Source organism: Podarcis muralis, chromosome 1 (genome assembly GCF_964188315.1).
Source record: "Podarcis muralis chromosome 1, rPodMur119.hap1.1, whole genome shotgun sequence".
In the NCBI taxonomy this organism is placed as follows: Eukaryota; Metazoa; Chordata; class Lepidosauria; order Squamata; family Lacertidae; genus Podarcis; species Podarcis muralis.
Genome location: NC_135655.1, coordinates 31,121,446 through 31,146,591, shown reverse-complemented (window position 1 = coordinate 31,146,591; position 25,146 = coordinate 31,121,446). Strand labels below are relative to the sequence as shown.

The 25,146-nt window shown below is 42.6% G+C and overlaps 1 protein-coding gene across 1 annotated transcript; it reads right to left on the bottom strand.

Moving 5' to 3' along the window:
• Window positions 1-63: 63 nt before the first annotated feature.
• On the bottom strand, window positions 64-25,146 carry NEK9 (NIMA related kinase 9). Its single transcript, XM_028719439.2, has 22 exons — window positions 24,481-25,146; window positions 22,169-22,346; window positions 21,437-21,492; window positions 19,512-19,582; window positions 18,234-18,339; window positions 17,466-17,597; window positions 16,752-16,862; window positions 16,300-16,364; window positions 15,946-15,996; window positions 14,764-14,956; window positions 14,111-14,255; window positions 13,315-13,515; window positions 12,625-12,671; window positions 11,033-11,188; window positions 10,557-10,665; window positions 9,897-10,058; window positions 8,625-8,795; window positions 8,379-8,441; window positions 7,158-7,348; window positions 4,205-4,366; window positions 3,233-3,445; window positions 64-2,465 (listed from the first exon to the last, which is right to left on the bottom strand). Exons 1-22 carry the CDS (start codon window positions 24,667-24,669, stop codon window positions 2,343-2,345), a joined length of 2,895 nt encoding a protein of 964 aa, XP_028575272.2. The 5' UTR covers window positions 24,670-25,146; the 3' UTR covers window positions 64-2,342.

The following is a 25,146-nucleotide window of genomic DNA, read 5'->3' as shown; positions in this document are numbered from 1 at the left end:
GAGCTACAAGTAAGCATACATTATCTCATTTCTATTAGAAAAATTCAGAACACACGAGGCAAATGAGTGTCAACATTTATTTAAACAGAAAACGTCAAACCATTCCACCATTGAACCTTTCAAAAAATAGATAATGACAAACTAGTTTTCAACTAGAGTGTCAGTGCAGGCATGTTTCACATTCCATTATAACAAATTAACAGCAATGCTAGCAAGAGACTGACATCTACAGAGCTAGCACTGCTGAAAGAAATGGGTCTGAAACTGCTCAAAGGCACACCTGGCCCATTTGCCCTCTAGCCTAGGGCAAGATATATGTTTAAACTGCTTCTTTGGTTGCATAGCAGGGTTGGTGCATATATTATGGTCTGTAACAGGCACAGCTTGAACAGCGTGAATCCTAAGGCACATACATATATTGCTGTGGAGCACAGATCATCCTCATTATAGTATCTAGTACTCCACAAGATCCAAGGGGGAAATTGTCTGTGCATTTCACTTACCAAACGTGTAACACGGAGCAACTCCCATTTGCTCAGCAATTCCTTGCTGGACAACATCCAAGAGCGCTAGTTCATTCTCTCTTAGTTCCTACTTTATAACAGGACAGTCTCTACAGCCACAACAGCATTCTCATATAAAAATAATAAAACTGCTCCAATACTTTTGGAGACAAGATTATCGATCAAATAACACAATAACCTACTGTTCATTTGGTATTTTATATTCAAGCTCTTCTCCTTCCTCCACCAACAGTAAGGAAAGGCATACCAACACTATTCTTGGGGCTGAACAGAAGAAAAAAATGGTATCTAAGTCAGTTCCAAGACAGTATTTGGAGAAGAACCAGGTAACTCCTCAACAATGGAACTATTAGGGTAGGATACTCTAGCACCTGTTTCCAGCCAGAAAATGTTTAGCAGTCTGATAATAGTTCTAGAAGAGAAAAGTGCATAAGGGGATATTAGAGACAAGTGAATGGGAGATTCTAAACTCCATCTATGACTAACAAATAAAAGATAAGGGACACAAAATAGATACAGTAACTGTTCACAAAAGTTAGATTAGGGTATTATTTTCTTAAATAAGGAACAGTGGGAATTCCACTCCAGGGTGGGGAGTATGCAAAAGTGGCTCCCAGGAATCACAATTATGCCAATTACACCATTTAGTGAAAGTATCAATTTCATTTTTAAGGTGAAAAGCAGAAACCCTATCTTCAGAGTTCCTTTATATACAGTTTAGAACTGATTAAACTAGAAAGCTTTGAATTGGTATATGTTAGTCTATTACAAGCCAAGATAGCTCAGTTGGTAGAGCATGAGACTTAATCTCAAGGTTGTGGGTTGGACAAGATGACCCTCATGGTCCCTTCCAACTCTACCAAGTCTATGGTTCTAAGTAATTTATTTGGATAAATTGTTAAAGCTGACACTGCTTTCTTCCAGCTTCATCAAGCATTAGACAGGAAATGAAAATACTGATTTGCAGAAGGGGCGCAAAGCCAAGAGGCTTTCAACAACTCACTCCAGTACTCAAACTAAGATGAAAAGAAGAAGCAAATAAGTTGTGTGTCCAATTTCAATTTCACGTAGTCCTTGGCTGGCTTGAAAAATAATTGTTGTGAACTCTAGAACTACAGACTCCTTGGATAACTGGAAAATACAGCCATAAAAAAAAAAAATGTATCAGAACCGTACCTAGAAGTGCTAAGAAAAGGGTGACAGAGATCCTCTCCCTAACATCCCTTCAGTTAAAAGTTAAAAACACCTTCTGTACAGATTGGAGGAAATATAACCAGAAATGCATCTGCAGCGAAAGACAGATTTTCTCTGTTTCCACCTTCAGAGTAGTATTTTTCCAATGCTTCCCCTCCTACAAAGCTGATGTCCTGCCCTTTGACTTTAGGTTGAAAGCAACTTGGAGCATGACAGCTTGACTGTTATTGTTGGTATTCATTTTCTTTCCTTTTTCAGTCGCCAGAAGATGATGTGTCAGGGCTCAATGCTGCCTTTGCGAAGTTGGGGGGGGGGGGGGATTAAGGACATGCTGTTGGAGCCATTCCTGCAGTGTGGCTACCTGACCTCAAGGGCAGACTGAGATAATGTAGAGAGGGCAGGCTGCTGATGTCTGAACAGACCCTGGCTTGAACTTGGGGCTCTGCCTTTCTCTAAATGTCCTCCTAGGTTCAAAGCTTAGGGAGGAGCTTCCCCTCTTGCATACATGGACGCTGTGGAGACCCTGACCTTCTTGTTCACAAAGGACCTGAAGCCAGGAAACCTGCTCTCTTCATTCAAGTTAGTGTGCTGTGAAATTGGATAGATTCCAGTGAACTTAAAAGACTACAGGCTGAAGCGGCATGAGTCAGTTCCCAGGAGACACCAGGAGTCAGAATCCAAGTCAGGCTTTGGATCTGCTTCCATCTCTTCCTTGGATGTTTGTGTGGCTTTGGAATGAGCCTCAAGCTGCCCAGACAAACAAACAAAAATTACTCCTGATATAATAAAGAAACACATTATATATATTGCACATGAACTCTGTCACTTGGCTGTTCAGTTAAACCATGTCTGCTGCATTCGGTTATTGCACACATGTACAAAGAATAGAAAAGCGAGGTTTAGAGTCGAACAACCATCTGCTCAGGCTGCCAAGGAAGTGTTATTAAAAAATCTGCTGCTTCCCAGAGACCTGCTAATCTGGAACATATTTACAGGGGGCAGTCTGCCTCTACTATTAGCTAACAGAGCTCAAGTTACACTCCAGACATGGGATGACCAACTGAAAGGAAAAACAAGTGTGTTTTAATAATCAACTTTCCCCCCATTATCAGCCTCCAGGGGTCTTCAGGCAGGGGAAGAGAAATAAAAGGGGAGTGATGTAAGAGAGACCCCATTTGTTTCTAGGTTAAGCCAACACTAACATCCCCAAATGCTGCTGGTAAATGTAGAGTCAGGCATCCTCCAGCCTTCCAACAAAACAGTCATCACTATATTGCAGTCAACTCTTCCTAGCCACAAATCCAACAAGCCCAAGGTTGTCTGAAGCTACTAGATTACTGCAGTAAAAGCCACACCTTCTGCGTCTCTGTTAGCTTGCATCCAACTTTATCAACTGGCTGCTACAGCCTAACTTCTCTTAATCTAGATCTCAGCACCAATTTCAAGGAACTACAGGAACATTTGGAATTACTCCAGCATTTAATATGTCATCCTTCTCACAGTGGAAATCTTACCTGCTGTGACCCTTCTGTCCTCCTGGAGAGACTCTGGAGCTGGGCACTGAGACGGTTGGTTTGTTGCTGCAGCACCTGCTGGTCAGCCAAACACTTTGATATTAAGCCATGCAGACGTTCCACTTCAGTCTGCAGCAAACTGCATTTGCATGCAGTTGGTACCCCAAATGTCTTCTGCCCACTACAGGGCTCTGCTGAATCCAAGGGTTGCCGCTGCACAATAAAGACAGGAGATTCGGGAATGAGTTGTTTGTATGTACATATACAGGGTGAGTCTTTTAAAAGAGGCCCCATGGAACATGTGTACTCTGTATCCACGGGCCCTCTTTTAAAGAACTCACCCTGTATGTACAATGTGAAATTTTTTCAAAGCCTATACTTGCCCAGGCCATGGCAGTAAGCCATGGGTAGAAGATGAGAGAAAAAGTACTGAGAATTTAATACTAAATAATGGAAGCAGAATTCTTGAATAAGTGATGTACTGAAATATTAGCTCATAGAGAAATCATTGTCAAATCTGTAGCTGCAAATGTCATATGCATTCTATCTTGAGACTGGGTAGGTTAAGACTACATCCTTTCCCACAGCTGTACCTGTTTCTTGAGATGTTTTCTTTCTTTAATTCTCCTCCTCAACCATAATCTGATTTCTTGAAATGAAGGGTAAAAAAGCGCCTTACCAAAGGTGCTCCTTAGGGCGAGGTAAATTAAATCATGAAGCCCTTAAACAGAATCAGTTTCAGATAATTCTCAGCAATCTGTCTCCTTGCTAAATCAATTGCTGCTGGGATTAATTTATCACTCTTATCCACTATTCAGAAAAGAAAAGACTACATCCTCTCCTATGTACTATCTCTCTTTCCCATGTACAGTCTGTATTTATACCAGTCTGAATTATTATCCTTGCATCCTATTTCTACCATCAGCCCCAAACTGTCTTGAAGAGTTCCATATGTTTAGCAATTTACTTTACCCAAGATCCTGCTTCAGACTTGTTATCGACATGTGTGGGTGAAGCCAAGTGCAGTCCCTTGAGCTCATCGTAGGGAAGAGTTTCTTTGTCAGATTCTGAAGAGGCTAGGCTCACAAGAGAGGGGTTTTCAGGCATGGGGATGAACTCTGCATTCTCCAGCTCCTGGTTACACACACACACACACACACACACACACAGAGAGAGAGAGAGAGAGAGAGAGAGAATGAACAATGTCAGATTTTCTTCACTTTCTTATCTACCTTTGCTGCAATATGAGGAATATAAAAAAGGAACACAGGTGGCATTCTCTTTCTGTTCAGAAAATAGCCACAGTGTGATTCACACTGCAGATAATGGCTCTAAGAGTCAAACATGTGGAGGTTTATTAAGATTTACTGATGCACAGTTCACGTGTTTCCAAACTTTGTTAAGAGTGTAACAATTTTTTAATTTATATCTTTAGTTTTTCTGAATTTAGGTATTTTTAATTTTTACAAGGTTTTGTGATTTTATGATGCAATAACAATGTCCTTTATTCTTATATTTATCTTTGCTTATAGCTTTTGACAAAGGAGTTTTGTCTCTGGAACACATTGAGCTAAATAAACATCTTATTCCAGTAAACACTGGAGCCTGTCTCCTTTCTGTTCTACTTGTCTTCGTGCTATTCCCCCAAAATAGAGCATGGGTCATTGAATGTAACAGAGAGAAATTATGTGTTCTTGCAATATGTATCCTTCTATTCTTAGTGACAGACTGAATTCAATAGAAGTGGCAGAACTGATGAGCTGTACCTGCCTATTTGAGGCAGAATCTTGATACTTTGGGTTTGTGCCCCAATAATATTTTCTTTGGGATGATTCAGTGGATAAGCTTTGTTCAGTGTCAGGATGCAAATGACTGCCAGATTTCATGTTTGTTTCGTTGGCACTTACAATAGACTGCTGTCCAACAATGGCAAACCATGCTCTGATATGTGTGGATTTATCTGTGAAAGACAGACTTTGATATTGCAGCAATGATGGGCTGATATTAAATTTTAGGCTCTGCCAGTTTTACTTGCATTTCACTTACTTATCCTGCTGTTCAATTTTACAAGGGAGGTCAACAAAATGTATCCTACACATTATGAACATTATGAAGTTTTGTGCAGTCCTACAAAACTAATTTCTTGTTTCTATGTTGCTTTTTAGGGTTTTGGTACTTATTTATAAGAAGGGATGCGGGTGGCGCTGTGGGTTAAACCACAGAGCTGAGGACTTGCCGATCAGAAGGTCAGCGGTTTGAATCCCTGCGACGGGGTGAGTTCCCATTGCTCGGTCCCAGCTCCTGCCCACCTAGCAGTTCGAAAGCACATCAAAGTGCAAGTAGATAAATAGGTACTGCTCCGGCATGAAGGTAAATGGCGTTTCCGTGCGCTGCTCTGGTTCGCCAGAAGAGGCTTAGTCATGCTGGCCACATGACCCGGAAGTTGTACACCAGCTCCCTCAGCCAATAAAGCGAGATGAGCGGCGCAACCCCAGAGTCGGTCATGACTGGACCTAATGGTCAGGGGTCCCTTTACCTTATCTATAAACTAAGGAAAATTATCTGGAACGGTTATGTTTTTAACTGCTTCAGAACCCTTTTTAGCATTATAGTTGTACCTCGGAAGTCAAACAGAATCCGTTTTGGAAGTCTGTTCGACTTCCAAAATGTTCGGGAACCAAGGCGTGGCTTTCAATTGGCTGCAGGAATGGCGGACGTTTGGGTTCCAAAGAACGCAGAACAATTGGTTTGCGGTGTTTGAGAGCCAAAACGTTCATCTTGCAAGGTGCTCAACTTCCGAGGCACAACTGTACAGTGGTACCTCTACTTACAAATGTGACCCGTTTCAGGGTGCTGTTCACACCCCGAAAAGTCCATAAGTAGAGCGCCGCTACTGCGCATGCACAAAGCGCAATAGAGCGCTTCTGCGCATGTGCAAAGTATGCAGATTGCTTCTGCGCATGCGCGCATGGCGAACCCCGAATTAAACACTTCCGGGTTTGCTGCGTTCGTAACCTGAAAAGCCTCAATGTGAAGCAAACATAGCATGAGGTATGACTGTATAAAGGAACAGGCAATGGATAAAAAGAGATCTCATTGATACAAAAGGCTAGATGGGATATATTGTAGCTTTAACTTGCATCAGCTCAGTTATTTTTACTAGAAGCTAATCAGAATGGGAAAAAGGAATTTTATATCCACTTTCAACATCAGCTTTCAGGGCATTTACAAACAAAATGATAAAAAAGGACATCATGAAAAGAAAAATATAAACAAAATGCCAAAGACAGTTTAAAATGGTTTCTACTTTAATCTCAATCTCTCAAGCTTTGAATCTGGATTTCTGAGCCCATTTCTTGTTTATTTGTTTTAATTAGAAATATTTATTCACTGCTAAATCACAAAACACTCCAAGTGGTATACATCGTAAAATTATGGGTTTGGAATTCAAAACCGATCGTCCTTCTAATCAAGGTTTCTCTTCTTTCTTCTGAAGTGAGTCTGTTACCTGAAAAGCTGCACCTACAAAGCTATTCAAACTACGCCCTTAGAAGTGATTCCAGAATAGAGGTAAAATTTACCATGGTGCTTTTATGATTTGCCAAGAAAAGAACTTTCTGACAGTAAGAGCTATTTGAAAAAGGAGCAGACGACTTCAGAAAGTGGGAGACTCTCCTTCACTGGAGATTTTTAAACAGAGGTTGGATGGGCACCTATCAGGGATTCTTTAGTTGCGATTCCTACACCGCAGGGGCTTGAACTAGATTATCCTTAGGGTCCCTTCCAACTCTACAATTCTATGATTCTAAAATTCAACTAAACTTCAAGGAGAAACCTCTCACCCACAAATTCTCCACCTTTATTGGAGAAATGCCATTCAGTTTTCCTGTACCCACTTTGCTTTAGGTGAGACAGAAATTGTTACCTTGCGTAACCAGCTAGGGCAGGAGCTACTGGCAGCACTGCTGTCTGCAACTGCTTCTGTTGCACTAATCCGATCCCCCATCCCGTGGTCTGCTTCCATGGTTCCTCGGAAACCTCTGCTGGGGTCAGGGGTCTCAGAGTCCCGCTCACTTTCCTCCTCTTCTCCTCCTTCAGCTGTAGAGCTTTGGGCCACTAGCAGAAATGGGTAGAGTATTAAAATCCTTAAATATTTCCCTTGTTCGCTCAGGAGCATTTTCAGCCTTGGGAATGCAGGCCTTGTCAGACCTCAGAATGGTGATGCAAAGAGAAGATAATCCAACAGTAAACAAGATATGAGACTCAGGTGCATCAGCTCACATAGGATCCTGGGCATATTCAGAACATACACCCCCCAAAAGGTTTGGAATTATTTTTTACTAGACACACAATTTTGGGCAATTGTAATAAATTATATTAATGTCCATACACTGGTTGTGGGGGGCATGGAGGGGAAAACAAACTAATTCGCTGGGGACTTACAGTAGCTTAAGCTGAGCCAAAAGTTACCACTTTCTGGAAATGCAGACCCCTTAGATTTTTGTGATAGATAAACCTACTATATATTCTCAGACATTTGTCTACAAACTATTATTATTTCAAACGTAATAGGAAGAGACTTATTTTATCAACTCTGTGCCTCTTCCCCAACTTTAACTTTCACCATCTTTTTCTTTTCTGGCAATACCACTTATCCATCTTCTTAGACTAGTTCTCCATATCCTGATTCAAGCAGGTGGGCTGAACCAGGTTAGTCAAGGAAAAGAACCTTTGTGCTCTCTGATGTATGAAATGGGGGGGAAAGAATAAGCTACAAAAATAGAATAATCTACCAGAGGAGTTTTAAAAAAGAAATGAATGGGCTAGGTCAAGATGAGAAGAATGAATGAAGGTACACTGAGTCAGCCCATTTGGTCCATCAAGCAGCAGGCAAGATGGCCTGAGAGCCACATGCAGCCATTGAGGCCTCTTTGGTGGCCCTTGGCAACATCACACACACACACACACACACACACACACCGCCCAGCCCTCATGCTGCCTTCCCAAAGCGGGGTAAGCAAGGCACTGGGCTTGGGGAAGGAGGCATGAGGGCTCTGACCGGGTCCTAGAGTCCTCCCACCTCCTTCCTAAAGCCTAGTTGATGTTTTCCCAGCTTTGGCCTATTATTAAAAGTCTGATTACTTACCAGTCCCAATAGAGAGGCCACTGCTACTGGAGCGGAGGATGGTTTTAGAATTTATAACTTTTTCTGGAGAGAAAGAAGGAAAATTTTCTCAGACAAAGGTTCCAAAAACATGCTGACCTATTTCCTTAGAAAGGAAATAGCTCACCTACTCTTCCAGTGAACTTGTTACATTTTACATTTCCCTTATGATTCGAGGAGACAAATATTCCTGAATAGGCTCCTGTTTCCCAACTTTTTAATACTCACCAACAATTATGATGGTGTGCCAGCCACGGCAAGATAAATCAGGGACGTAATGCAGGGAACCAAAAATGGGCCGAGGCCATGATGTACAAATATCAGAACTATGAGCCCTTTCTGTTGGTGTCATTGCTAAACGGCCATTTCCGCCATTACCCCAGGCAAAGATATGGTTATCTGGGGAAGAGAAAAGTGTTATCAGTCTCAAGTCAGACACTCCAAACTGCCTTTCAAGGATTCCTATACAGCTGCATTTCATTCCACTCAAATGGCTCACCTTCAGTTGAAATTTTAATCATGCAGTCTAGAAGAACACCATGAGACAGGGGTTGAGAACCTATTTTCCGCAAGGGGCCAGACTGGCACTTGCCCAGTATTCTGGGAGCGTCATTCCAATGGTGGGTGGGTGGGTGGAAGAACTCCTCAGAAAAGACAAATGCATGTACCTCTAATTCCCCATTGAAACACATACACCAGACACCTCTCAACTTCTCACATGCATGTACATACATGCAGTAATATACTCATACATGCACTCTCACACCAGGTACGCATGCATGCACATACACTCAGCATTTCTAACTATCTCCACTCCAGTTCTTGGAAGAGGTGGCTGGAAAGATCCCTCTGCCTTAATTTAACAGAAGATCAGGGATTTTATCACCCTTTATTAGTGCTAAGCACCACGGCACTAAGGTAAGGCTCTCTACCTGTTCTTTAGAGAAAGAGCAGACAGATGGTTGATCTCCAATCTTGGATATATGTTGTTTTGCACAAAGATATGAAGATAAAGATCAGGCAGAGCTATCTCTTAACAGAAAAAGACAGAAGGCAGCATTTCTACCCTCACCCCAGCATTACAGCGGCAGTAAAGGGAAAGACTGCCTTTTATTGTCAATGAGTAGCCAGAGGGCTTATCTCCAATCTTAGTGCTTAGAATGAAGATTAGATATCCCTTTTACCGCCTCACACCTGACATCACACGTCATCGGATGTTTGACAGGTGTGTGAGGCTTGCACAAAACAGCTTGGCAAGCCAAAGGGAGAGGTCTGGCAGGCCTACTTAGGCCAGAGGTTCCCAACCACCAGCATATGGCACTCCTGCAGGAACATTATGTTTTGTGTTGCTTTACTACAATTATTGCTAGACAGCAAAGTTCCTCTCCTCTAATGCAGTTGGGATGTTATTCTCCTCCAATATTGCAGGTAGCCACCCTTGGCCCTCTGTAGATGCTGCTTACAAAAAACCATGGCCAACTCACCAGCACCAACACTCACCATCAGTAGCAGCTATAGTGAACTCATCACCACAGGAAACCCTGATGACCTGCTTCCCCCCAAGAGGTCCTCCTAGCAGATTAATACCCAGACGTTTCTTATAGTCTCCAACACCCAGCTGCCCACACTTGTTGGAGCCAAAGGTAAGCAAACGACCCCGTTCTGAAAGAAAGGAAGGACAAGGCTCATTGTGGACACCACATCAGTGGCTAAGCTCTACTGGAGAACCAGACAGGCTTCCTCTTTATCTGATACATCACTGGTAATTCTCAGGTTTCAGATTTTTTAACTAATGTGGAACAAAGAAACTAATTTCAAAATCAGCATCGGTCCTGTTCAATAAACCTCGGATAGTTTGTGGAGCTTAAATTTTGAAACAGCCGATTAAAAATACAGCGCTAAATGCAAGGGTGCACTAATTTTAACAAGTCTGTACTTTATTAATTTACAATGTTTTCCAGTCGCAAACGGATCTATGTTCGCAAGGGATGTGATGAATTGAAAGAGATTCTGATGTTGAAACATACTTTAATTCCACTCTTCAACAGTCAATCCATTACCCCGGTCGTTTGTTTGGGCCATTAAGCACCCCCACCCCAAGTATTTTACAGATTTTATTTTGTAAGAATAAAATACAATTACAATGGGATTAGATCTCACCATCTATGGCAGCTGTGTGTGTCTTCCCTGGGGCAATGGTGCGAACCTTGTAGAAGGAGAGTTTCTTGGCCAAAGTGAAGCAGGTGGTGTATGGAATTTCTTGGTAAGCCTAAGGTAAGAGAGCAGACAGTCCAACAAATCTATCCATGCGGTGCATCACTAAGCCATAGTATCATACAAGTCCTTCCAAAGCAAACAATTTTTGCCTAGATCAAATTCTATTTTCTTGTACAGACTGCTCAAATACACCCAACCTGCAGCTGAATGTACCACACAAAACTGAAAGCAGCCTACTGCCAAGCATGGTATATCACATTAGTTTTTCTTTTCCTTCTATGGCTCCAACCTAGTATTCAATAAATATGTTATGTTTCATTTATTAATGATTATTGAAAATAAATTCATTTTTATTAATAGATATGTGTTTGCTACTTCCAGAACTTTATTTCCCATGCAATTTGAAAATTACTACTCACATCATGATTAATGATCCCTGAAGTGCATTGGTTCAGGCCCAGTTTGTTGAACTCATTCAGACCGCAAGCCAAAACCTTGCCTGCCTGTGTGAGTAGGAAGGTTCCATCACTGCCACACTGGACTGAAACAATATTGGAAGTCTTCTGAATTTCTACCTATAGAGGAGAAACATGATACATCCTTGCAACAGAATACTGCAGAGTCACCAAGTAAGAGAAATTTTAATTCAATGGAGAGTAGATGCTTTGTATGTAATAAGTCCCAATGCAATCCTTAGAACCTCCACTTTAAAAAAAGGATGAAGTAGCAGGTGACATGAAAGACCTCTGCTTAAAACCTTGGAGACCTGCTGTTAGCAAGAGTAAATAATTCTGGGCAAATTGGACAAATACAGTGGTGCCTCGCAAGACGAAATTAATCCGTTCCGCGAGTCTCTTCGTCTTGCGGTTTTTTCGTCTTGCGAAGCACGGCTATTAGCGGCTTAGCGGCTATTAGCGGCTTAGCGGCTATTAACGGTTTAGCGGCTTTAAGAAAAAGCAAACAAACTCGCAAGACGTTTCGTCTTGCGAAGCAAGCCCATAGGGAAATTCGTCTTGCGGAACGACTCAAAAAAAGGAAAACCCTTTCGTCTAGCAAGTTTTTCGTCTTGCGAGGCATTCGTCTTGCGGGGCACCACTGTACTCCAACCTGATTTTATAAGGCTCCTATGTTCCTAAGTGAAGACCAAATATAATAATATCTGGACTAGGTAGAAAGGAGATCCAGCACCGAGGGCTTTCTGGTGGTTCCCTTGCTGCAAGAAGTGAAGCAACGGGGAACCAGGCAGGGTACCTCCTCAGTAGTGGTGCCAGAGTTAGAAACTGAGATATGAAAGCTAGGAGCTAAATGGAACCATAAACCTACACAACAGCAGAATGTGTAGGTGCTTTTATAACAAGAATACAAAGATGTAAATGAATGAACTGAAACAAAAATATTATGCTCATTTTTCACATGGTCTAGTCCAGGGGTCGGCAAGGTTTACCTCGCCTGGGCCGGTTCGCTCCCGCGGAGATCGCTCCGTGGGCCGGATTGCGTCTGTGCAGATGCGATTTCTGGTGTCTGCGCATGTGCAGAAACGATTTCTGGAATCAGTTGCTTCACTCTGCGTTGCGCCGGTTTAGCACAGTGCGCGGGGACTCACCGAGTGGGCAGCTCGTGGGCCGTTTAAAACCCCCCCATGGGCCACTTGTAGCCTGTGGGCCGCAGGTTGCTGACCCCTGGTCTAGCCTTCTCCTGCCCACCTCCCTAATTTTCTTAAGAGGGTCTCTTCTCCAGTCTTCAGAGAGTAGCTGGAAGTGGGGAGGCAGAAAAAGGTCCTTTTCTTCCACTCTGCAGTTTTAGTCTGAAATCTTAGGCGCAATAAGAAGTGATCTTAGAATTACTTTCTTCCACCAGCTTATCCCTATTAATAATTGAACTGTACTAAATTCGTGGTCTTAAAATTGTTATAGCTTTAGAAAATTGTTTTAAGAGAGGACATACTCCACAACAGAGCCACAGTGACCTGTGTGAAGCCCATAAAGTATGGCAAAAATTTGGTCAGTTTTACCTTCTGGGGGAGGCTGTGATCCTCTTCTGAATCCAAACCTAAGCGACCTGCATTTGAGAAGACACAATAATGAGAAATTTCCTAGTGCTGAACACAGTGCCATAGTTACTGGGGGGGCGGGGGCGGGGGGTTTGCCCTGTGTGAAGCATCTAGAAGGGCACCATTGAGACTCCAAGCCTGTGTGTGTGTGTATACACAAATGTGTGGGGGGGGGGGCCAAACTGGGTCTTTGACCTGGGTGAAGTAAAGCCTAGTTTTGCCCCTGGCTGAAGGACACTATTACAGATAATGACTTTCAGATTCAAAGCAGACTGTCCTGTCTGAGGAAACAAGGCTGCCTAATTTCTCATGTTCACAGATCCAACATCATAGATATGACCATCCATCTTTCCAGAATTAGGGATCCCAATTTAATCTGATGTTTTTCATAACAGTAAAAGTTAGATCTGTCACCAGTCAGTTACCAAAACAGTGCCTCTCAATTGCCTGTGATTATACCGTAGTTATGTTTTTATTTCACACAAAAATGATACCATTTGATTTTAAGGAAACCTCTAAGTGGTTCACAACCATATGAAATGAAGCTTGAGAAGGAGCATGCATGTTTTTCCTTCAAATGACTCTTATTGTGTGCATTTTGCCTCAGTCTCTACTGCCAGTATTAGAGACTGCAGATAGAAAGCCACATACCGTATTCTCCACAGCCCCATGTATAGACCTCTCGGTTTCGGGTCAGCACAGCCACATGGTTATCTCCACAAGAAACCTGCTCCACTGGGTTGCTGAGGAACACGGTCAGCTGCCTGGGCTCCAAAACCTCAGAACCAAATGCCTTGGAAACACCTATACAGCCATAGTAGTCTGAGCCGAAGGCAAAGGCTTGGCCCTCATCTACATGCAAAGAAGGGACAAATGAGTAAGATAGAGATTCTGACTCCTTCAAACACAGGGAAACCAGACTACCATGTTATCTAATTATCTAGATCAAGTTGGGTCAATTACATGCTTGGACTAATGTGCCCTGCCCTGCATCCACTAAATGATAGGGTGCCCCATATCTACACCGTGTATGCATATCACAGAGGTTACCATGCAGAATCTTTTTTGACTGTAAAACATGTTTTCTTCCTCATCTTTTTGTGTTTTATTGTATTGGTTTTATGCTGTATATAGATGTTGGTGATATATAAATGTTTAAAGCAACATGAAATAAATATTGATCTTGGGAAGCTGCACTAATTCCAGAGCAGCAGTATAGCAATTCCCTGTATTTACCTATGCCATAATATTTCATGCTCTCTTGCCCGCAAAGGTCATTTTCTCTTTCAGCCAATGCATATGTTAATTGTTTATTTATGTTTTAAATTTATGCATCACCCTTCATCCAAGGACCACAGGGTGGTTTACAACGTATATAACAAAAACAAGATAACATTCGAGTTCTTCCACACCATTTATCTGCTGGTACATTTTACCTGTCTCTTACCTGTGATGCAGACAGTAAAGTCATCTCCACAAGACACTTGGCGAATGGCTTTGCCCTGCAGTTTTTCCACATGCTTAGGCTGCCGATAGGAGGCTTTGTCTCCATGTCCCAGTTGGCCATGCAGTTTGGTGCCCCCTTGCATGTTCTGTAATATGCAGAAGCATGGTAAAGGATGGTAAAGGATGCATCCTGGGAACTCCAAGGAGCATTATTAGCAGGTCTGATGCGAAGGAACCAAGTAACAAACTATATATACTTCAACTGGGATCCTGAGAGACCCATGTACACCTTCATGCACACACTGGGGAGAGTGCCCTATTTTTCTTTCAGCAACAGCCTCTCACATGTTATAGGCTGTTGTCTGAACCTTTGGGCATTTTCCTGGAGGTGAAATAACTGCTGCCATATACAGAAAGCAAAACAAACAAACAAACAAAAACCCTGTGCATGTTTTAGACCTTGAACTTAAGTGGCATAAACTCTTGAATGGGGAGTAACACCTCTTACAACTTTTTGCAACTTATTAACTAGGAATATCCAACTATACTGACAATCAGTAGTGACACCTTAAATATGACTCATGCAAGGTCCATTCTGCACTGCCTTCATACGTTATCCAAGTTTCCAATGTACTTTTCATACACTTCACTTACCACCCAAGTATAGAGCTCCTTTTCCACTGTAACCACTGCAAAATGGGTGTTTCCTGCACAGACCTGTCGTGCACTGCAGCCACTTTTAATGGCATCTAGCTTCTGAGGGGATGACTTCCCACCCCCCCAGACATATACTTCACTCGTGCGTGATGTCACCACAGCAATAGGAGCCTCGTTCATGGTGCTTGTTCTGTAAAACATGAGGTCAATAGGGGAGTTATGAAGAGTCATCACTGTTTAGCATGAGTAGCTTTAGAAGCCCTGAAATAGAAGACAAGCTGGAAGAAAATTAAATTCCCAGGTTCCAGGCAGAAACATTTTATATAAGCCTTAGTGGTACTCGTGTTGTTCAGAAGCCACATAAACAGCATTAGGAATTTAAAGGTAGGGAACCTAGGGATAGATAAACAAAGGTTGAAGAAGATTACTCCAATCTGCATACAAATAAAGATCAAAATCCAATTTGATGACTCAAGCAAGGCTTTTGAATTTCCAGAAACAGTAGCATGAGCGAAGCTTCACAGTTAAAAATTGAAAAAAAATATGCAAACACTTCAGCAACTTTGTTTAGAACATCAACATTTTGTTACACGCAAATTTACAGCATTCCATGAAGGATAATCTTCCACAGCAAATGGCTTTTATCTTAAGGAGAGAAAAACATAGTAGTATCAGCAATGAAGTATTTTTAAGTGCAGATTGGTGTCAAGTCAATAGGTGGCATACAACTAAACAGTTTTGCTAGCTGCGCACAAGGACTTTTAGCTGCACAATGGAATTTCCCCACCTTCTCCTTGTGCACCCCCTGAACAGATTTAAGTGTCACAACAGGAAGAGTTGTGGGCAGGTAAGTTCCACTGCACAGCTAACTCCTTGCATTAGCAGAACTGCTTAGTTGGATGCTGTCCAATTCAAATCTGTAGAGAAGAATGGGCACAGTTTACAACAAGAGTGGAAGCTGCCTTCTTCCCTTTTGGAACTCAAGGCAGTGTACACATTGTACGCAGGTGGTCTCCCATCTAGCTGCAGACCAGACTCAGACCCGCTTAGCTTCAGCAAGGTGGTAGCCTCATGCATTACCTAAAAGATAACATTGAAAGTGTGAAGCAATCACATAAGGGTGAGTACGTCTAGGGACCTATTTCCTTTAATTCCGCTGTACAACACACACTCCATTACCTTGGTCGTTTGTTTGGGCCATTAAGCAGCACAACTTTCTCTTCCATCTCCCTGCCATGAAAAAAAAAAAGCAATAAGAAGAATAGCAACCATCTGTTATTACAGCACTTCTGACAGGGGATTCCAACAGGCTTAACAGACACTAAATGCCATGCAGAAGAATCCTACCTAATCCTACTAGATGGCCCTCAGGGTCCCTTCCAATGCTATGATTCTAAGATGTGCCTCATCAGTCAATGGCTAAAGTGAATGAATGTGGGAAGCATGGACATGACTAGTAGGCTGTACAAGATTCTGTAGCTCTCTCCCAAACAACACGGCCTGTTCATGTCCAAGGAATGTACAACTCTTTACCTCCTGTGCTTGCTGATAAGGGGACTCTCGAGCAGCTCATCAGCAGTCGGCCTCTTCTCAGGATCCTGAAAGAGGTGAGTGACAGGTCACTCCCTAAGGAAAGGGATCATTTTTCAACAATTAAGTCTCAGGGCAGATTAACTAACCACATTCTTATGGTCTTTACCCATTTCCCCAAACACAGAGAATCAAAGGAATATTAAAGTTAGCAGAAAGTGTCAAGTTAAAGGCCACTGTAGACTCTTCACTTCAAATGCAAAGGTATTTTAACAGTTTCTAAGCTGCTGCAGATCTTGGGCAGCCAAGAACACACATTCTGCAGAGCCCATACACAAGGATGCCCAGAAACTTACATATCCAGTCTTGTAATTAATACAAGGCATTTACCCCACTTTCCTCTGAAGTTGTGTCACTGAGGCAGCAAAGTTGAAAGAAAACTGTATCTCACCAACCTGATCAAGGCAGGAGTGGACCATGTGGATGAGGTCCAGAGAATAAACACTGGAATCTACCTCCATTGCTCGGTTCCCTTGCACAATCTTCAAACAGAGGTTCAAGGGATTCTAGAAGGGAAATAGTGTGATCATTCAAGTGCATCTGGAGACCCTGTTTAAGAAGATGTCCTGTGGATCTGCATTATATTCTCTCTCTCTCTGATTGTTTCAGATGTTACGTACTATTGGAACATAGCTCAGTGGCAGAACATTTAGTTTTCATGCAAAAAGTTCTAGATTCAATTCAAGCATCTCCAGGTAAGGCTGGAAGAGACTTCTACCTGAAACCCTAGACAACCACTTTCAGGCAGCATAGAAAATACCAAGCTACATATAGCAACTTTATGATTCAGTAGAAGACAGCTTCCTATACACTTTCCAGATAGACTCAGAACATCAGCAAGGGACAATTTACCGGGTGATAGCCAAGTCAGTCATATTCAGAACCACTTAAATCAATGGATTTGTTATTTGGGTCCATCAATTTCAGTGGGTCTAATTCAAGCATGATAATCATCCCTGAACAGGAGATACCCAACTGACCTACAGCTCTCACTGTAACACATTCTTCACAACTGGGGGCTCCCTCTCGCTCTCTCAAGCACACACAGAACATTAAAAATGACTAAAGGAAATTATGTAGCGTTAGTGACCAGCATAGGTGTGACTTACTGTTGCATCAAAAGTTCTTTTCAGTGTGAGGAGCTCAAAGGCAACACAACCAACTGCCCAGATATCAGATTTGAAGTTGTATTTTACTCCCTGGCAGAGCTCTGGAGACATATAGTACGGGGTTCCTACCAACTGCACAACAGAGCAAAAATGTTAGAGATAGTCTGCCCAACTCCTTGATACCAGTAGATCAGACACAGTTCATTGTTTTCCCTGCAAGTGCTAATTTCTAGTCATTTTATATAAGAACACCCATGCTTATATTGTGTTTCAGCATGCAAAGTAAAAACTTAAATACTGGATTATAAGACCTATTGTCTTTCTGGGCTGGCCCAAGACTGTTTTGTCACTAAAGGCAGAACAGAAAATGCCACTCCAACCCTCCCACTGCCTCTGCTGCCTGCATGCCCACGCCACCTGCTTCTGGGTGACAAACAGGTGCAGCAGCAACAGCAAGGCTGCATAGCTGTGGGCATGCAGATGAGAAAGAGGCAGTAGTGGTAACTTACAAGAATGCTCCACGGAGGCTGGATCTGCCGCCCTTCCCAACTGAAGGGTTGCAAATCTGAATGAATACATATTTGCTAATGGCAGGTTACAAAGTAACAGGATATATTATATTTCTAACAAGACAATTCAGAAGTGTAGGAAAAGAAGCAAACAGCATTAAGTGGCATCAAAGGACCCCAAGCTCCTGATTTGCGCACAAAATCCCAGACAGGTACAGGTAAATTAGTCTATTGAAACATTAAAGTTTCAGACACTCACTGTTTCAGCCATCGAATATTCAGAGTTCAGCTTTTTCGCCAAACCATAGTCACCCAGTTTTATAAGATTTGCTTTAGTGAGGAAGATATTCAGTGTCTTTATATCTCTAGAAAAAGAAGCATTAAAGTGATGTAGTTCTTCCAGTCACCAGGTATAGGACTCAGTATGCTATTCCTCCTCTATTAATGTTACTGTGAAAGGATTTAACTCAGTCCTCTCCACACCTGATGTCACAGATTTTCGTAGCCCTACAACAACTGGTGGTACCAAGGTTGAGGAAGACTGCACTAGGGTATTAAGTTATCTGTAGTATAGGAAATCCAATTTCTGTGCTAAGAAGAGTGAAGCAAATCAGATTGCTTCCCTTTACTCTACTTTTAGGATGGTGTCCAATGCACTTGTTCCATTAGCACAAGGATTTCCATTTGCGTAACAGAACTCCCTGCCCCACACATGCACCCAGTGCCCTCCCCAATCTGCTCCAGTGGGTTGGAGGAACCCACAGATTTAGGGAGCATGTGGGAGGCTCACATGGACAGCTGGGTAAGTTTCACTGATAGAACAAGCATATTGAATACCGCCCACAATTTGTTATGATAAATATTTATTCCCTGTCATCATATCAAATGCCCTAAGCAGTTAACAACAATAAAAGTACCAATTAGAATAAAATACCAAGTAAAATAAAATGCTATTAGTAAAATATTTAAAAATAACAACAGACAATTTAAAAAAGAACCACTGTAGATGCTCAAAAAATGCAGCAAGGGGAAAACTAACTAAAATGGTATTTGCAGCAGCAGGCTATCAATACTCTCAAGCATGTTTTACCTTCAGCCACTAGGCCACAAGTTAGCCCAAGCTTCATTAATCACACCTACTGTATTTTTCGTTCTATAGGATGCACATTTCCCCCTCCAAAAATTAAGGGGAAATGTGTGTGCGTCCTATAGAGCGAATGCAGGCTGCGCCGCTAAGCCCAAAGCCAGAACAGGAAGACGGAGCACTGCGGAGCGCTCCGTCTCGCTGTTCTAGCTTGGGGATGGCTGCGCGCAAACCTCTGCAGGGCAGCGGGGCGCTGCGCTCCAAAGGCTTCAGGGATCTTTGAGGCTGGCGGTGGGGGAAAGCAGCGCTTCCCCCCACCGCCAGCCCCACAAGCTCTGGTGAATGTACCTTGAACGCACCTTGTTTTAGAGGGGGAGAACAAGAAAAAAAATTTTCCCCCTGTTCTCCCCCTCCTATGGTCCGGTGCATCCAATGGAGCGAAAAATACGGTACCTGTGAAGGATTCCTTCCCTGTGGATGCAGCTCACTGCTGATGCAATCTGAAATAGGTACCACACTACCATCTGCAAAGAAAGAGAGTTCACATGGGAAACACTGCAGGAAGTTTATTTTAGAAAGACAATTTTATTATTCCAATATGAACAACTCAGTGTTGAGATATTTTTCAAGGTGTAATCTTTCCAGGATAACATGGTCTCCATGGTGTAAGATGACAAGTGCTTGTCTCTTCACGATATAGTTTATTCCAGCAAATGAAAATGTTTAATTGTAAAGGCTACTGCCAGAATCTGTCAGTTACAAACACTTGTTATATGCTTTTGAGTTTAGTTTTAGCTTTTTTAACTGTTTTAATATGATGGTTTTTAGAATGCTTTAAATCATTTTGAGCACTAATTCTCGATGCACTTACTAGGGAATAAGCCCAACTGAACACTTACTACTGGGACTTACTACTGAATAAACATGCAAAGTATTGCACTGTCAACTGCTGTAAAGATGACTAACAAATTTATAAATAAAAAAATCAGCAATTGCATGTATTATTCTACTTACCAAATTTAAGAATTAGATTAAGGATATTGAAGAATGTAAATACTTTTGTTCCTTTTAAAAAAATATAGAATGGAAGAGCAAGTTTGGAATTCTAAGCATACTGGCAGGAATAACCAGTTTCTACATTAGGGTTGCTATCCTATGATTTGCTGTTTAATTGTAGTCATGCAGATTCTTAAATCTCTTAATAATAAGCCAAGGGCAACCTACAGAAAACTAGTAATAATAGCTAACAACAGTTAGGCTGCAATCCTATATATACTTACCTGGCAGTAAGGGCCACCAAACACAGTAGGTTTTAATGCTGAGTAAACATGCACAGGGATTGCTCTGCATGAGACTCCTACAGATAGACACTTACTGCACTACTTACAAGCCATATTTAGAAATATGGGCTGAACATCAGGCCAAAATAAAAAGCTAAAAAGAGATAAAGACTGTGAAATCACAGAACTAATGACCATGGCATGGCAACCCCTCTGCCTCCTCCCATGTGTACTTTCCCATTCCACAAGGTCCTTAAGAACAACCCTGTTCTTCATGCCCTCATTTACTAAGACGAGTACCATTAGAGAAAGGAGTAAAATCTTTACAAAGGTTGTGTTTACACCCTGGAGCTCCCTTCCCAAGTAAGGCTTCCTCCCTAACTGTACTCTTGTCATACAGTGAAGAATAGTCCTGCTGCTAAAGAACTTTTTTCACTGCATTTCTGCTGCTCACTTTTCTATACTATTTTTAATTGTTCTCAAGATTACACTGACTGTTTAATTAACTATTTTATTTTAAAAAAGACTTAATCTTTTTATTTATTTACAAATAAAATGTAACATTCTACAAGATTATCTGTAAATTAATGAACAATCCCAGAAGAATACCATTCCATGGGGACAGGGAACAAAAGACCTGGACACCACTGAAACCCAAGTACAGTGGTACCTCGGGTTACATACGCTTCAGGTTACAGACTCCGCTAATCCAGCAATAGTACCTCGGGTTAAGAACTTTGCTTCAGGATGAGAACAGAAATCATGCTCTGGCGACACAGCAGCAGCAGGAGGCCCCATTAGCTAAAGTGGTGCTTCAGGTTAAGAACAGTTTCAGGTTAAGTACAGACCTCCGGAACGAATTAAGTACTTAACCCGAGGTACCACTGTAACATCTTTATTCTTGCTACGTGATCAACAACGAAGGATCAAAGTGTTCTGTTCAAGACTGGAACACCAAGAAAAGGCTAATTGTTTCCTGGCACAAGTGATGCAACTTGCTAATACTATAGCAATAAGCATGAAATAAACACTGGGAAAATGCAGCACATCAAACAGTACTAAACTCTGTTCTGTTACTTCTCAGTTTGTTCAAGTTACCTCTTCCTCAAACAACTTGTCTTTCTGCCGCAGGATCTTATCATAGAGATTTCCCCCTGCAATTAAAAGAGAGAAATGCTTACCTATCGATTGTAAATGTTCTATTAGCATTTACCAGAAATCCTCCAGGAATTTGCCATTTTCCCAAGCTTTTTCATTATCATAATTATAACCTGCTCTTTACCCTAAGCATCCCAAGGCAGGTTACAACAATTAAAATGCAGTTTAAAAGTATTTAAGAACTTATAATTAAAAAATACAATCATAATATATTTTTTTTAAGGGTGGGTTCTGAAAATGCACATCTCAGGTGTCAAAGGCCAAGGCAAAGAAGTGTATATTTCTTATTTGCTGAAAGCTGTATAATGAAGTTGCTAGATGCACCTCTGTGGGGAGGGAGTTCCATAACTTAGGGGCTGCCACAAATAATGCCCTCTTCCAGGCTTCCCCTGCAAGATTCTGCAGATTTGTATCTGATTTATTGAGCATTTAGTGCCTCATCTTTCCTTTAGCTATTTCTGCTTCCCAAGTTTCTTCTTCCCACAAATACATTTTAGAATATGTATCTGCGAAACGTTAAGTGGCAGTTCTCCAAGATGACTCTGGTTTGTGTTAGAACTGTCACTATAGCTTGCCATCTATAAACAAGACAAAGTGATTCTGTGTTTCATCTTCCCCAACAGAACTTAAGATGGAAGAGATGCCTGCTGTTTACAAGACAAGAGTTCTCACCATTACAGTATTCCAGTTCAATCAGAAGTGTAGTGTTATCCATGAAGTGATTGTAATAGGCAATGATGTTGTCATGTTGCAAAAGTGCAAGGATAACAATCTCATTCAAAGCATCACGGCGTTCTTTTTCTGACAGTCTTGTAAGATCCACTTCCTTCCACACTACAAGTGAGTCATCCTGGAATACAAAAAAATCTAGTTAGCTAAATGCACGTTTAATTTCTTACAAGGTATCAATCTTTTTTGCATTCACTTTCAGATTTAGTCTGAAAAATTCTCTATGGGCATTTCTTTATTTCTGATGCCAAAAATCGCTATCTACAATGAACACTCTCTTCCTTTTGAATAATTATCAAATAGCATAAACTTTTCAGAAGAAAGGTTATTGTTATTTCATACACAACTCCACACAAACACTGTCTAAATTTGCTAACAGGAATTGATTAGTTCACAGGACTTGTCAGATATTCCAGCAACAACATTATATTAAAAATGATATAAAAACTTGGGAGTAATTAGTATTATATCCTTGAAGCAGATTCCTGATCATTCTATGGTTTTATCTAGCCAGACTATTAACTCCCAGAAGCTATAGCAGAATATGTGATCAGCGGACTTCAGGTTCTCTGTAATGCCATATTAAAAATATATCGCTGACTGAACTGTGCCATCAAGATTCCTTTTCCGCACAGGAAATGCTGGTGAACTGCCCTGAGATCTTTGAAGGGTGGTATATAAATTAAATCAATCAATAAAGAAATAATAACCTACCACTGTTAATGATGCAAAACAATTAATAAAATGGAAATGTATTAAGGGAAGAGTTTGGCTGATATTCTGGAAAGTGACAGAAGTGGGCATTTCTACCTCAACCTCCAAAACCACAACTACACATCTTCAGGTTCTTTAAATTAACTGGGCCCTGTTAGCCTTTTTGCCGAGGAAGCCAATGATAGATGTACCCTTTCACAATCTATATACCACTGACTAGGGTTGCCATATTTTGAAGAGCAAAATAGAGGATGCTATGATGGCTATTCAAAGCAAATAAATGCATTTTGTCTCAAATCTCACCTCTGAAAAAGAGGACATGTCCTAGAAAAAGAGAACACATGGCAACTCTACCACTTACTCACCCGCTCTGCAAAGATTAGTGTCCATATGGGTGCGACACTTATAACCTTGTGTAAGACACTTTCCTTAAAAGTTGTGCTTGTTTTTTTCTGTCTATGACTATCCTTTGCTATCAGCCTCTGTGCACTGTAAATGATATGCCTGGCATATCCTTGCAGAAATATGATGCAGCTCTACAGCTGCCTTCTCCCTCTTCCATCCTGTCATTCTTTTTATCCCTGTACAGGAAGCTGTTTGAGAGGAAATATCACCACTATATCCTTGTGCCACATTTCATTTTCAGCTACCCAAATTCCATCAGCTTCCAAGTGCCAAATTAGAACTGGGAATTAACAACTGGTATCAATGGAAGCATCTCTCCCATGCCAAACAACAGTTTCAATTTTAGTTGAGATCATGGGCCAGGAGAAAAGTGTTTACCCCTTTCCTTATGAATATCCAGATTAACCAGATGACATTTTCAGTTAAAGAATCAATCACACAACTCCAATGAGGCATTTAGCAACAAGTGTCTCGTTTAGCCCTAATTGCACCCAGTTCAAATTAACGCAACAGAAGTTCCTTAAGCACCCTCCTGATTTGATCAACCCCTATCAGAGAGGAATGTGTCTGGCTCTCTTCTACTTCACACTTTCCAGAATCAAGAACTGCTTTGTCATTTACCCTCCTGTGATAGCTCAGTTGGTACAACATGAGATTCTTTATCTCAGTATTGTGGGTTCAAACCCCGCCTTGGGGAAAAGAGTCTCTGCATTGCAGGGGTTGGACTAGATGACCCCCCACGATCCCTTCCAACTTCGTGATTTCCGAAGTGTTAACTTGTGTCTTCCTTTGCCAACAACCCCCCTGAAGAACTGTTCACACTTTAGCCTAAGTATTCGCGAGGACGCTACTTGGATGCATAGCCAAAGTTTGCTTGCTTGCTTGCTTTCCTGGCTGGGTCTCTGGCGTCTTTGAACATCTGCAGGATATGTCAGTGACAAGGGAGGGAGGGAACCCCGAGGGGGTGGCTATCTAAGGAGCATTTCGTGCCCAATAATGCTGCCTTCCTTCGCGGGGATAGAGCTGGGATTCAAACTACGGGGGAGGAGGGGAGCCTCTTCAGCCAACGCGCCCGGAGACGGGAGGAGGAGGAGGGAAAGAATGGCGGGGCGCGGCGGAGGCGGGCGCAGATTTACCTCGGTCCGGCGGTACAAGGTGGCCTCTCCGAAGGCGCCCCGGCCCAGGACGCGGATGGGGGCATAATGCAGCTCCTCTTGCTCGCCGCCTAGGACAGGGCCAGGCCGGGGGCCGCTCCTGCCGGAAGACTCGTTGTCGAAGTCGGAGTTGATGGAGTCGCAGTGCCGCTCGTACTCGCCCAGAGACATGGCTGCTGCCTGCCCTGGGGCTGAGGAAAGGGGCGCCGAGGCTTCCCTGCCGCAGGGCTCGAGCGCCAGCCGCGGCCCCGCTGCTGCGAGGGAGACGGTGGGCAGCAGCAGCAGCAGCAGCAGCAGCTTCCTGCTGTGGCCTCAGACGCTGCCGCGGATTCCACGGGGCTCCGGCAGTGCGCACGCGCGCGCCCCTCTCGCGGCCTCAGGACCAGGCGAGCGGCAGGGTCCCGTCCCCCCCCCCCTCGGGCTGCCCCTTGCCTTCCTTCACCGGCTTCCCGGAGGCCCCGCGGGCCCCCTACGCTCCATGTTGGCGGCTTCTCCCGACCCGGAACCACTTCAAGCCCAGGCGCGGCCTCGCGGCAGGGAGGTTCGCGACAGGCCGTTGGCGAAGCAGGCGCGAGGCCGAGGGGAGAGCCACGCGGGTAGCTGGCGGGAGCAGCGCCTCAGAGGCGGCGTCTGTGCTGCGGGGTTGTC

What these genes read in the sequence shown, in the direction of transcription:
- NEK9 (XM_028719439.2), bottom strand. Translation starts at nt 24,669, where the DNA reads ATGTCTCTGGGCGAGTACGAGCGGCACTGCGACTCCATCAACTCCGAC. An exon ending in CTTATCAGCAAGCACAGGAG is followed by an intron (nt 15,997 to 16,299) that starts GTAAAGAGTTGT and finishes TTTTCATGGCAG; the next exon opens with GGAGATGGAAGAGAAAGTTG. An exon ending in ATGGGGCTGTGGAGAATACG is followed by an intron (nt 12,672 to 13,314) that starts GTATGTGGCTTT and finishes TCTCAAATGCAG; the next exon opens with GTCGCTTAGGTTTGGATTCA.